This window comes from Pholcus phalangioides, unplaced genomic scaffold (genome assembly GCF_987345545.1).
Source record: "Pholcus phalangioides strain wild (caught in Gottingen) unplaced genomic scaffold, Ppha-v1.0 ptg000024l_1, whole genome shotgun sequence".
NCBI classification, from domain to species: Eukaryota; Metazoa; Arthropoda; class Arachnida; order Araneae; family Pholcidae; genus Pholcus; species Pholcus phalangioides.
Window position 1 is genome coordinate 16691781 of NW_028301616.1, and position 14791 is coordinate 16706571.

General features: G+C 35.0%; 1 protein-coding gene across 1 annotated transcript in view; it reads right to left on the reverse strand.

The window, feature by feature from the left end:
- Positions 1–4735: 4735 nt before the first annotated feature.
- Positions 4736–14791, reverse strand: part of Rtel1 (Regulator of telomere elongation helicase 1) — a 31766-nt gene continuing 21710 nt past the window's right edge. The window contains exons 11-20 of the mRNA XM_089250838.1: positions 14531–14665; positions 13304–13419; positions 12738–12858; positions 11207–11319; positions 10630–10688; positions 9458–9588; positions 8734–8880; positions 7719–7866; positions 6553–6666; positions 4736–4993 (exon numbers count right to left, since the gene is read on the reverse strand). Of these exons, the coding sequence (XP_089106964.1) occupies positions 6590–6666; positions 7719–7866; positions 8734–8880; positions 9458–9588; positions 10630–10688; positions 11207–11319; positions 12738–12858; positions 13304–13419; positions 14531–14665 (1047 nt within the window). The 3' untranslated portion in view covers positions 4736–4993; positions 6553–6589. The remainder of the gene's footprint in view (positions 4994–6552; positions 6667–7718; positions 7867–8733; positions 8881–9457; positions 9589–10629; positions 10689–11206; positions 11320–12737; positions 12859–13303; positions 13420–14530; positions 14666–14791) is intronic.

Here is a 14791-nt window from a genome sequence, read left to right on the forward strand (position 1 = left end):
GATGCTCCTAGCACGTAGAAATCACCTTTATCATCATCTCAAGGCTCCTGCCTGAGGGTAGTACAAAATTTTATTGCATCTTCTCGAATAGCTGCTTGAGGGTAGTAAACCAAGTCCTTAGATGATTGGAATGACAAGATGAAGTATGTGCTTGGCCCCATAGACACTTACATATATAATGACGAAAAACTATTTCCCAGCACAAACAAATTGGCAAAAGAAAACAAAATAGGATGCAATAATACGACAGCCCTTACTATATATATATATCTGCACAATTACGCCAAATGATTTTTCATTGAAAATGCATTAAAAAAATTGATATTTCTTTCTCCCCCACTCAGCTTGAGAACAGTCATTGATTTTGAATTCAAGGATACCCATCTGATGAATGAATGAACTCCAAATTTTCCAGCGAGCAAGAGAGTGATTATACTTCTTACTTCTCAAAGAGTTCAACTTGATATAATTTTACATCACAAAGTTTTAGAGGAAAAATTATGTGTTACCTTATATTAGATTTTGTGTGATACAGAATATCCGTCTTTGATGAAAGTATTAATTGAACAAGAAATAAAAATTACTTTTCCTACAAACTCAATAATACATTTCATGTTTTTATATACTATCATTCATGATTTTCAGAAATATACACTCATTGCCATAAAAATTTGCGCACCCAGAAGAAGTCGTCAAAATGAAACGAAATTTTACACATGTAAGTACTACGTTGATATAAGTGATTAGAAAATCCAAGAAAAAGGATCATTTATTGCAGAAAAAAGTACAGATGAACAGAAGTTTTAGTACTCTGTTGGACCCCCTCTAGCGCGAATGCACGATGCGATACGAGCGGGCATTGAGGTATACAAGTTCCGTATGATGTCCTGAGACATCTCGTTCCACAGTTGCTGTAAATGCGCCTCTAGTTTGACCAACCTCGTAGGGTGTCCAACTTGCCGTCCCAAATGATCCCAGATATGCTCGATTGGTGACAAATCTGGGGATAGAGCAGGCCAGGGAAGGGTGGTAATGTGGCGGAGGCAGTCTTGGGACATCCTTGCTGTGCGTGGCCTAGCATTGTCTTGTTGAAAAATGGCTCCTGGGAGCCCTGCCAATGAGTGGCAACACATGTGGCTGAAGGATGTTATGGACGTACCGCTGGGCTGTCATTGTGGCATGGATCAATATTAGGTGTGACCGTGTATCGTAAGCAATGGCACCCCATACCATGACACCAGCTGTGGGAGCGGTGTGTCGCTGTAAAGCGAAGGCCGGATTGAAGCGTTCACCACGGGGCCTCCACACATGAACACGATTGTCATCACTGCTCAAGTTGATCTCGATTCGTCGCTGAAGACGACCTGGTTCCATTCCGTTGCAGTCCAATCCCGTAGTGCTCGACACCACTCCAAACGGAGGCGTTGGTGGGTGGGTGTCATTGGCAGCACACGTAATGGGCGCAGCGATACCAGATGTCCTTCAGCCAGGCGCCTTGCGATGGTTCGGGAAGACACAGGGGCCCGTAGTGAAGCTGCTGCCTGTGTCTGGATAGCGGCCAATGAGGCAGTTGGCTCTACGCATACATTTCGGATGATGTGATGGTCTTCTCGACGACTGGTCTGTCGAGGGCGTCCTGAACCTGGTCGCCGTGTAAATGACGTCTCTTCTATCCACTGGTCCCAACACCTCCTCACAGTAAAATCAGAACGGCCTAGTTGACGAGCTACTCGCCGAGCTGACCACCCAGCTTCCATCATCCCGATGATTCTTCCCCTATCGAACTCTGACAACTGCTCATATGGTCTTCGACGGCGGCGTAACGGCATATCTACCTCAGCATTTCCTTTGCAAACGATTAAATACACACAGTAAGCTCTGCTTACCTGTTTTATACTCCAAGGAGAACGAAGTTCAATGCCCTCTAGTGGCATTACGCAATGTGCAATCACGCTGCATTTCTAATCATTTGCATATCTGCCCGACATGTACCTTCAGGCCAACTTTCGTTTCGATCCCACAATTATTTCTTGGTGCACAAATTTTTATGGCAATGAGTGTATATGTTATCACAGTAAATGTGATAAATAAATAATTATGCACCAATCCTAAATTTATCACTTTTACCAATGATTATACATAATACCCAAGTCATTGTGGTAAATCAATGATTTAAAAAATAATAATTGAGTAATTTAAATCATCGTTCCCCCAAGCTACACTGAAGAGCCAAAAAAACTGGTCACCTCCCTAATTTCGTGTAGGGCCCCCGCGAGCCCGCAACACGACATGGCATGGACTCGACTAATGTCTGAAGTAGTGCTGGAGGTAATTGACACCATGAATCCTGCAGGGCTGCCCATAAATCCGTAGGAGTAAGAGGGGGTGGAGATCTCTTCTGAACAGCACGTTGCAAGGCATCCCATATATGTTCAATAATGTTCATGTCTGGGGATTTAGGTGGCCAGCGGAAGTGTCCAAAGTCAGAAGAGTGTTTCTGGAGACACTTTGTAGCAATTCTGGACATGGGTGTCGCATTGTCCTGCTGAAATTGTCCAAGTCGGTCGGAATGCACAATGGACATGAATGGGTGCAGGTGATCAGACAGGATGCTTACGTACCTGTCACCTGTCAGAGTCGTATCTAGACGTATCAGGGGTCCCATATCACGCCAATTGCACACGCCCCATACTATCACAGAGCCTCCACCAGCTTGAACAGTCCCCTGTTGACATGTAGGGTCCATGGATTCATGAGGTTGTCTCCATACCCATACACGTTCATCAGCTCGAAGCAATTGGAACCGAGACTCTTCAGACGAGGCAACGTGTTTCCAGTCCTCAACAGTCCAATGTCGTGTTGCCGGGCCCAGGCGAGACGTAAAGCTTTGTGTCGTGCAGTCATCAAGGGTACACGAGTGGGCCTTCGGCTCCGAAAGCCTATATCGATGATGTTTCGTTGAATAGTTCGCACGCTGACACTTGTTGATGGCCCAGCATTGAAATCTACAGCAATTTGCGGAAGGATTGCACGTCTGTCACGTTTACTGATTCTCGTCAGTCATCGTTGGTCCAGTTCTTGCCTGATCCTTTTTCGGCCGCAGCGATGTCGTAGATTTAATTTTTTACCGGATTCCCGATATTCACGGTACACTCAGGAAATGGTCGTACGTGAAAATCCAAATTTCATCGATACCTCGAAGATGCTATGTCCCATCTCTCGTGCGCGACTATAACACCACGTTCAAACTCACTTAAATCTCGATAACCTGCCATTGTAGCAGCAGTAACCGATCTAACAACTGTCCCAGACACTTGTTGTGTTATATAGGCGTTGCCAACTGCAGCGCCGTACTCTGATTGGTTCCATATCTCTTTATTTGCATACGCATGCCTGTACCAGTTTTTTTGGCTCTTCAGTTTATTTATAGAGGCATGCATAATTAATGAAAAATCTCAAATCCTTTCAAAGTAGTTGAATCATGTAAGTTTCTAATCAAAATTATTACTGAGTCATAACTTAATTTTCTCTTTTGTATCATGTATAACATTAACTAACCCCCCCCCCCCCCCCACTCCCAAAAAAAACATGATTTAGTTGACTGAGATGAATGTTTCACTCAACGAATTTTATCTTGATCAATTATTAATAATCACATTATCATAAACTACACTGTGTAAAACAAAAGCAGCCTCATTTTTGTCATTTAAGACAATAATTTGATAATTGAAGTGGTATAACAGAATCAGCCCATATTAACGTGTTACAGGTAGCAATAATAATCTAAGAATAAAACAGTTATGACACAAATAACATTCTAGAATCAAAACTATTTTTCATTGGATTACTTTTGCTTGCCCATTTCTTTATAGTTTCAGCTTTGACCTGAATTTATGCAAGTGCCATCTGCCATTGAACTGTTAGTTGCGAATATAGTTTAAGTTTGCACAAATTGCCATAAAACTTCAGAAAGACAACGTAATAAAAAATACTTTGGATTTTTCGAGTTCAGAAAATTAATTTGAAGAATATTTCATCTCAATGAAATTTCAATCTACTTGATTTCTCTAAAAACATTAATTATGCAATATTCAAATTTTGGGGACAAGAATTTTCAGTGTGGGGAGGAATAACACTAATACTTTTCCCTGTGAAAAAATTTACAATTTAAACCCGATGTAACCAGCAGTTTTTCCTGAAAATGATGAGCTGCCTCTCTCTAAAGTGAGCTGACAAAAGTGGAATCCTTGAAGTCTGTAGATAAAATAAATAAGCTGAGTTCAAGCTTATTATACTCTTGATTGGAAAAATGGCATGACTATGCCATACCACTCTACAGTGAGGCAACTTCTCTGTTTGGGGGGGGGGGGGGGGGATTCTAAATAATGTGAAATTTTTTTCTGCGGAAAATAAAGATTTAGCCATGAAAAATTATATCATAGTTTAATAATATTATATATAGTTTAATAAGTAATAATTCACATTACTTATACCGATTTATGATGCACTTGTATAGGAAAACTTAAACTGAATGTAAATACAGTGAAACCTGTCTAAGACAGACACTGTATGAGATGGAAACCTGTCTTAAATGGAATCAAAATGTAGTTCGTTCAATGATTAGTGCTTTGATTTGCACCTTTATAAAACGGTATATTATTTCAGTCCCTTAGCATTCCATCTCATACAGGTTTCACTGTATATGCAATAAATGCATTAAATAAAATTCAGTATTAACAAAATAAAATAATTTATTTACATGCAATTAAAGAAATCCCTTTTCAGAGTAAAAAGAAATTCCAAAACTTTAAATACACACAGTGTACATTTATATACAAATTATATTAAAAAATATTTATGTACAAAAAAATTTTTATAAAAATTCTGTGACCCTAAATAAACTTTGCAAATAAGATGACATTTGCAACTATCAAAATTTTACCTAGCAAATGATTTTTGAATCGATGATTGAAATCAGTGAACACTGATGTCCCTGAAAAGTGAAATGAGACGCTAATATTAAAAATATACATAATTGAATATACATATTAATATTGAACATGCATGGGTCATTCTCACAAAATTGGTCAAAAAATGAAAAAAAAAAGTCAACCAAAAAATAAAAAATTCTTAGACACCTTTCCCTGCTAATAAACTAAATATAATCAGCAACAAACTTTGTTAAACATTCATGGTAAAAAAATTAAATTTTACCATGTTGAGATAAGTAAATTCCAACAAGGCATTTTGTCTATTTCAGCACTTAACCAAATATTTATGCTTGACAATCGCAACATGTTCCATCTATTTTGTTTTGGTAGATCATTTTCAACTTAGACAAGCACTGATACTCTGAACAATTTTTTCATCAATTGCATTTTAATTTTTTTTTTAATTTGTGTTTCTAGCTCTTTCTCTTAACAATTTTATGGAGACAACCAATTTCCAATTTGTCTCTGTTTTGCTAGAGCACGAGTTGCATTCTCAAAGCAAAGTCTTCAGAGATTAAATATTACTGTAGTTTGATGTTGCACACTACAGTAATATTTGTAACAACAACCAAGGTTTATAGAACCAAGAAATTTGGATAATTTTTACTTTCCGCCCTCCCCTTAACTTTTTATCAAACCTTTCTTCTCATCCAATGCCAGGAGAATTGTGCAACTAAATGCTGAACTGTCCAACCATTAGGGCCTGCCAGGCCTCTAGCAATGTTGGTAGTGGCATATTTGAGCACTTTTTGTCATTATTAATGTAAATGAAAAGCTTTTTCCATTTCCTGTTTTTTTGCCACACTTTTCATTTCTGAGAGCCCACATTGCTGTACAAAAAATGCTTCCATGTGTATTTTACCACCCCTTAAAGTTTGGTCCATGAGTTCAGAGACACCCTGCATTATATATGATATAAAAAATGATAATATATAAAAAAAATGAATCAGAAATTGAGGACTATCACATGTTCAAGTGACATTCAAAATTTTATAATAATTTTCATCTTCTGAAAACTAATAATGTTACATTGTAAAGATATAATGACACCATACCCTTCACAACATTCTCATTGTGCAGCAATAATTGTTCCAATCAATACTTAATATTAAACTAAAAAAATGTGGAACTAAATATATAGAACTAAAAAAAAACCTAAACTTCGTATGAAACTAACTTTGACTGAAAAGTGGCACTGTGAAACTTTGGCAGCAAAAGGTTGGAAACCTGACGTGACGATACATTGGTGTCCACAAAACAATAGGGAAGAGAACCATTTCTTTCATTTGTTTTCTTTCTTCTTGATTTTAAAGCATTACTTTCATAGTATTATTAAAAAATGGGGATTTAAAATGCATTACAATTACGATTAAAAATTTAACTACAGAAGGGAAGTAAAACAAATCTGACCGTAAAAAACACTAGCAATCAAATTTGGAGATTTTGTTAAAAAGTTTTAGTTCACTTCATATACGTGTAATAAAACCATTTTTTTCTTTTCTAACAATATCAAAATAATCAAAATCAAACAGAAATGATTGAATTAGAAAAGCTAAAATACCTCAGAATAAAAATGTATTATGCAAACACATTGCACGTCAGCTACTCCCTGCATGCTGTTCAGATAATGTTAAAAACAGATTTCTATCTGGATGAGAAACTAATGTTGAGGTTCCTGCAAAAATAAAACAGAAGTGCATTGTAATAGTTGTTTTTTGAGCAAAAGAACTGCATTTTTCAAATGTTTTTGCTATAGATCTATCTCAATTTATCTATAATATGCATCAATCGTAAAATAAAAATACATAGTACTTCTCTGGTTGACAAGCAGATAGAAACCAATGCAAAATTAATTATATATTGATTGGTATATTCAATCTGTTAGGTACTTTCATGGAGGAATACTACATTACATGAAATATTATTCAAAGATTATGAAAAACCTTCAACCAAAAAATAGGGAAATCATATTTTATTATCATGCTAACAGGAACTTGCAGACTAGAAATTACTGTAATAACGAAATCTCTTGTAACGTAAAGTATGAAATTAGATTTTTTTAAGGCTGGTTGAAGAAAAATATCTTGTTTAACCCTTAAAATGTGCAAATAGTCTGAAATGTACACAGTATAGCCAAAAAAATTTATATGAACATCGCCCACCCACCCCCTAAAGCCATCACAAATCATCAGTAAGCAAATTAAATATCACATTAACCTCATCATCTATTTGCGATGGGAGCAGTTTAAGGTTAAGCAAGACCAGATAAGTGTAATTATACTGTCCAAGGCAGGAGTTCTCAAACTGTGTGCGGCCAAACTTTGTCAAGAGTACCACGGAGCGGCAGCCCAACAAGGGTTTTTCGAAGAGATTTTTTTTGTTAAACTGCTCTGGGGAAATGTGGAAAAGTGTTGATTAGGGTAAGGGGCACTGCGGGTGAAAAAAGTTGAGAACCCCTGGTTTAAGAAGTTTAGAAACATTTTTCAATAATAGATTAGTCATGCAGAAGCAATATTAATCTGAATCTCAGTAAAATTAATCAACAAAAATAATTCTTACGGTACAAGAAAAATTCAGCGCAGTGGCCATAAAATGATGGTTTTGATAATTAATCAACGTAACATTGTGTGATGTTGAATCAAATACAAGTAAATAAATTTAACAGTATGAGGTATTTATTCAATTTAACTGATTAAAAAATAATTTTAATGAAAATCTCTTCCTTACGCTGCAAATATTTTTGTCGCTCAGGAACTTGTCTGAATACATCTCCCATTTCCTTGGCAAACTTGACAGTATTTTTTGAATCTCTGTATTCTTTCACTGAAGTGCAAAATTTGCCATACAGACCAGACGAAGAAAGAATGCTTTTAATCTGGGAAAAATATAAAAGAACATGTGACTTGATCTCATGAAAAAGTTTTATTAATTTTTTAAATACTGAATCGCAATGATATAAAAGTTACAATGAAAAATATTCAAAACCTTTTCCCCCAATTTATTCCACCAACACTTCACGAGACAGCAATATGTTTTTCTATCATGTTAGCGGCAACCATACAAGAAAGAAAGCATGAGTATATAATTTTTTTCAGTCTGCTGGTCAGGTATGTGAGGTGACTATCATTTGCAAGCTACAAATTGGTGTAATCATTGTGTTGTTTGGATTAATACTTCTTTTTGGAAACTCTATTATCTATTAAAAAAAAGACGCCTTAATGCATGAGCTCACCTGGATACTGCACAGAGAGCCTGTTGGTGCAGGAGGGGCCTTAAATGCCTTGAATAATAATTATCAATTGTGTTAAACTTTTAAGGTCTGCATTGCTCAACACGAGGACCTGATGGTGCTGCAAAGATGGGTCAGTTGTAATGAGTTGGTTGGAACTCACTTTATGGGCAGGAATCAGTACACCCTTGCAATAGGAAAGGAATGTTGGTAACACTCTCATGTTTTGGATTTTTCTTCTTCTTAAAGACATAAGCTGACCCGCTCCCAACACCCAATATAGGGTGAAAATGTAAGAGTAGATTGGTAATAAGGAAAAACAACTGAAAGAAACCAAGATGTATAATCAATTTCAAGCAGACATATCCTCATTTGATTTTGTTACCATAAAATAAGTTTTTTTCCTAGCCCTTTACATAAAATTCCTGCCATTGCAATAGTTTTTAAATCCCACACTGTAATTTTAAGATGGCTGTATAAAAATACTTTTAGTTTGATGCGAAGATTTCTTACCTCAACAAGAAATTTCATGCATATTTCTTTTTTTGCTTCTTTCTTGTTACTGCCACTACTGTCGCCTTGTTCGTCTTCATAGGCTTGTCGAAATTTTATACTGATTTTCCGCTTCTTGAACTGTTTGCCTGATGAATCAGTGGAAGTCTATCAGCACAAAAACAAATGATTAATTAAAGTTAAACTTTAATAATTTGCTATCATGAAAGTTTCAGTGAATTAATTATAAACTTTGATATCTCTCCATTATTAAAATACGACAAAACCTTTCTTTTGCAGACACCGGTAGGAGGAAAAAAATTTGTGTGTAAAAAAGGGTGGCTATTAATCACGGGCTTGAAATGCACACTTTTATTATATAAGGGAAAATTATTATTTGGCTATAAAAGAGGGGAGACTACATCTGAGGATTTGTTGAGATGGGTTTTACTGTACATGTTAAAAGAAAACAAAAAAAAAACCATGCAAACCAAATAACAGTATGAACTGACTCTACATAATTTCCAGTTAAAAACAGTAAACAAACTTTGTTGTAAATAAATATTAAATTGTTTTTTTTAGTATTCTTCTTTAGTATGCTTATTGTTTTTTTAGTATGCTATTTTCTGCTTTCAGAAGATAAAAATTACTTATGCTACATATACAAACAACACTGTAATGCTGTCAATATTGATTAAAGAAAAAAATTATGCATTTGTGTTACTGAAATGGGAAAAAAACAAACCTCATTTCTGGCATTTTTAGTGGGAAGTGGAAGTGGGAAAGAACATTTATTTCTAGAAACAATGTCAGATGAGCTCTGCTCACAGGCATCCAAAGCATCAAACACACTACTGCTTCCAGCTTGAAACCTGCCTAAGAGTAAATTAGAAAGTCTTACAAGAAATTGAGTTTTTTGAAAAGCTTGGAATTCAAGTTGTTTCAGATAGTATTTTGTTTACCCTCTGGACACTTCTTCATATGGACATGAAACACTTTTAAAATCACCTTGAATTAAAATATTTTGTGTCTTACTGATTACAACTTCAAATCTAAAGAAAATGATCATTTTACATCCAAAAGACTGACAGTAGACTCTTGACTATCCAGCCTAGTTAAAAAATAATAATTCTCCACAATAATATCAGAAATAATTTCCTTGCCAAGGCTTTGCAAGTGGATGACTGCTATGATCCTTTGTGTCATGCCAAGTTGAGACATGCAAAGTGCATATTTCCCCCGTCCTGTTACCTGTTCTTTGTTTTCTCAGGTGTGTATCGGATGTCATCAAGTGTGCAATACATTTGTAACCATTCTTGGTTACATTAACAGAGTGTTGTCTGGTGCTTTTTCTTTTTTTTTTAATTAAAGATTACGAAACTATCGCTAAATGGAAGAATGACAGTGATTGGGGAGAAAAAACTAAACGCTACAAATTGACTGGACTCTGGGCTAATGGCAAAAACCATTGCTTCTGAGTTAGAAGTTGGGAAAACTATAGTTGGAGACTGGAAGAAAAATAGAGCACAAATTGAAAAGTGGTGTGCTGCTCAAACTCATACAAGCAGGTAAATAAGCACAAAATTTGGTATAAAAAGGGTGTATTTTTAATGATATGAGGTGAGCATTCATAGAATTCTAGCCTTTTTGTATTTTAAGCAAGCCTATCCGGCTTGCCCTTCCACCACATTAGGCTAGATAGTTGGGAGTCTATTGAATAAAAAATACAATGTGCAAATAAATGATCATCAATGCGATCAATGATTGTGTGGAGTACCTTCATGCAATATTCCATTATCTAGTTTTTTTTTTAATTTTCTCAAGAGGATGATTGCAATACAGACACAATCACCTTTGTGTAAGAGGGGGAAAAAGTTCAAATATTATATCAAGATATTCCAGTTGGTGTATATTTACCTTCATTTTCGGCACAACTTTCTTTTTTGGCATATATATCAAAAATATTTTCTTCTGTTCTAAAAGAAAATAGACTTGATTTGAGTGGGCAAATATAGTAAATTTGCTAACACCTAAGTATATGAACAGAAATATTCATTGTATGCAAGCAGAACATCAAAATAAGATTTAAATATGAAATATAGATATACAACAGTGTCATCAACAAAACTGTCGTTTAGGGAAATAATATACGGTAGAGACCATGAAGCACTGATAATCTTAAAAACTAGCACCAAAAACTTTTCTTTCAATCTACACATAAAAAAATTTAGTGCATTTGATTTCATTCCCACATAAAAAAAATAAAGTCGGCATAAACACCTAACACAGTATTCTTCACCATTTCTGGTTAGATTCTCCATTGAGTAGCAATATATACAGCCACATGCACATACAATCAGTATCCTAGAATGACAGTTTTCATCTTTTCTCTTTTCTTTTCAATTTAAACTACTGCTCTACAGCAATAAGCAACTGGAAAACCTGTGAATATGAATAACTGCTCAGTTGTGGGACATTTCTGCTATACACTCACCTTTTACTAGTACTAGGCTGGTTAATTGATGCAGGAGCTTTATTGATGGCACATCTAGATGTGGAAGGACTAGAAACAAATCCACCAAGTGTAGGTACCGGCTTGATGGGATTCTGTTTAAAAAATAATGGGTAAATCTGGTAAACATAAAAGCTTGTAAAACATATTACAAATGCATAAGCATAGTAGAACCTGAATGTAATGGAACTTTTTGGTATATGAGGAGCATATTTGTTTGTGGTTTTTTGAACAAACGAACATGCTTGTTATCCAAATGACTAGTGTGTCGAAACAAATTTTTCATAAGAAATAATGGAAACTCAGATGCTTCATTTTACAATTATTCATAAATAATTGATAAAAAATGGCATTTAATCAATAATTACTTGCTATTAATTTTCTGACTCAACTTTTTTTTATTTCGTGAGTGACTTTGAAAAGAAACCTATCCAATGACGCTTGCTTTTGCCTCCTTTTGACGATTTTGTGGAAATGGGAAATTGCATTGTCATTGGAGAGATTCATTACTCACACTGCTATAGCTTCATTTAAGTGGTTCTTTTGTACAAAATTTTGCACAGCTTCCCCCACATTTAACACATTTTTTCCAATCTCATTTGAAATGAGGAATTCCTGCTCTTTCTTCCTCAGATGAGATCTTGTCCACACGCTGTTATGGAGATCCATCAGTTTGTCTATGGTCATAATTTCTGGCTATGTACTTGCACTAATTCTTGAATGTTTTCTTCATTCCCCTTCAGTTCATGGACACAATCTCTTTGACAAATTCAGGCTCATCATCATGAGCTAACCCCTTCAAAGTCAAATTCAATAATGCAATCAGACCACAGTTTTCTCCAAGCAGAATTGAAGGTTCTCTTGTGACATACGTTCCGGGCTTTATGAATCATCATGAAGCAGTGTATGATGCAGAAATTGTTTTTACAAAACTCTAAGAGAGTTTGTGCAGTTTGAGATGTTGACTGCATAGGAGAAGAGATTATCCACAATCCCACAGTACTTGTGCTGGCAAAAGTGAAAACCCAACGGTTCAGTTGTGATCACGTGAAACTGAGCATACAAGGCACAAAATTTTATTTTTTCACATTTTTGCTCATTATGCAAATCACTTGTTAACAGAAGTTCCACTGAATTTCACTATTTCCAGATCAAGAAAAATCATACCTTGTTTATTTGCATATTTTTCGTGAGGTTTTTTTTTTTATCATCGAACACTGATTATTTATTTAAGAGAATTCAGAACACATTCAAAAATATCCTTAACATACATTATAATCTAGCATAATTAAATATCTTGAATACATACAATTTCTTTTAGACTGATAATCAGTTTGATATAATTTAGTTAATTAATGAAAAATAACTTTTCTGAAAATGCTTCTTAATTTTTATTATATTTATGTTACTTTAAAAAAATGGAACATTTTTCCTTTTCAGTGGACAAAAAACTTCAAAAATACACAAGTTCATTTTGTTTTGAAAAATCCTAAGTATGAACAACTTAACTTACTTTGTCAAGTGATTTATAAAATGCTGTAAGCTGTTTTATTGCTGGACCAAATGAATTGAACACACGAATATGATTTCTGACCCACTTTGACAGTTGATTCCGTAGACGATTTTCACCAAATCTAAAATGCACAATACCAAAAAAATATTAAAAATAAAACAAATTTACAAAAACAATATTGATTTTTTCCAAACAGCAAGAATGTTGTTTTTTTTTTCGTTTGTTTTTATAACTGCTTGAAAAAATTGTATTCCCACAGAAGAAATCCATTCACATTACTCATTGACACACCACTGTTATTCAAAGAAACTTTATTCCATATAGGATATGCCAGGGGTTCTCAAACATTTTCCACCCCTGCGGTGCCCCTTACCATGATCAACGCATTTCCACAGCTCCCTAGAGCAGTTGAGTGAAGAATCTCTTTGAGAAAATTTTGTCAGTCTGCAGCTTCACCGTACCCCTGACAAATGTTGATGGCACACCAGGGCACAGTTTGAAAACCCCTGGAATATGCAATTGATATAAATCCTACAATTCAGATAATGAAATCTGAGAAAACAAACCTGTTATCACATAGCAGTATAGCTCCATAATCATCCTTATGACGTATTACTCTGCCTATGGCTTGATTAACAGCTCTTGTTGCTTGAAGAACATACCACTCTTGCCCCGTTAATCCCTATGGAAGTTACTCATTACGATTCTGACAAAAATATATTGTTTAAAAAATGTAAGTACACTCACACAAACGATGATGTAAAGAATCAGATAAAACCAAAATTTTTATTTGTTGATTTAAGGAAACCGTTATATCAGGGTTAAGATCAACACACATATATGCATAGAAACTTTTTAAAAAAAAGCGTTGTTAAATCGAGGAATTCATTAAATCAGAGTTTGTTATATCAGGTTTGACACTATTTTTTTGGGCTATATGCTGCCATGTTTATGTTTTTGAAAATTTAATTGAGTCTTGCAGTGCTTACACTGCTGTCATCCTACAGTTTCAATTCTAATATGGAAGGTGAATAGCAGCACTATTAGAACATGAAACACACAACTCTGATATCAAAAATCTGTTACTGCCCCCCTCCCCCCATATTCACACAAAAAATGTTCTACCATGCACTATTTGTTAGAAATTTTGTTCTTATCTTTTCTTGAATCAAACTAATATGTAGCTTATACAAAGCTGCAGCATGAAAAAAGGTGCTGCTGTTCCAAATTTTTTTCTCTGGCTGTTTATCTGGATGCTGCTTATTTACAAAATACTATAGTAATTGTTTTTATGTTCCACTGTAAATTAAACCGCATATTTGTGGAAAAGTATACTAGTTTCGCACATTATCTCTTACTCAAGTTATTACAATTACCTTTATTTCCAAATTGATAAATATTTCAAAAGCTCCTATTGGAACCTCTCCTTTTACCTTTTTGACTGAGATTAATCAAGCCTTGTTTTAATTTTGGGTGAACAAAAAAAACAGTTGTGTACTCAATATTTCCTCTAATTTTTATTTGACGTGTGTGGACCTGTTTCCTTGGTGTGCAGCATGGCAATCTGTCATATTCACCAATGGTAAATTTCAGAAGAATATAGCTTAACGGAAACATTGGTTGCACCTCAAGTTACAAGTGCCTTGACTTCATTACAAGCATCAATAAACATATCAATGGGAAGCATCCTATAAACTGTATGTGCCATAGTTTTATGACCTAAAAAGCTAATAATTTTGAAGCAGTGGAATAAATAGTATGATATAAACTGACAGGGAAAAAAATTGACAAACCTTTTTTTCTTTCGAACATGAATCCAAATATGCCATTTTCAGTTTGACTCTAGCATCCATAAATGGTGGATATGGCAAACCTGTGATAATGACTGCACGGGCGTTCTTATCAGCAAAATCAAGACCCTCGCTGACCTATAGGGTGATAATAATGACAAAGAAAATATTAATCAATCAAAGAAATAGTATGGTCTATTATTTTTTTATTATTGCTTATCTTAAACTAAAAAAAATTGATAACCCATTAACCAATAAACTAAA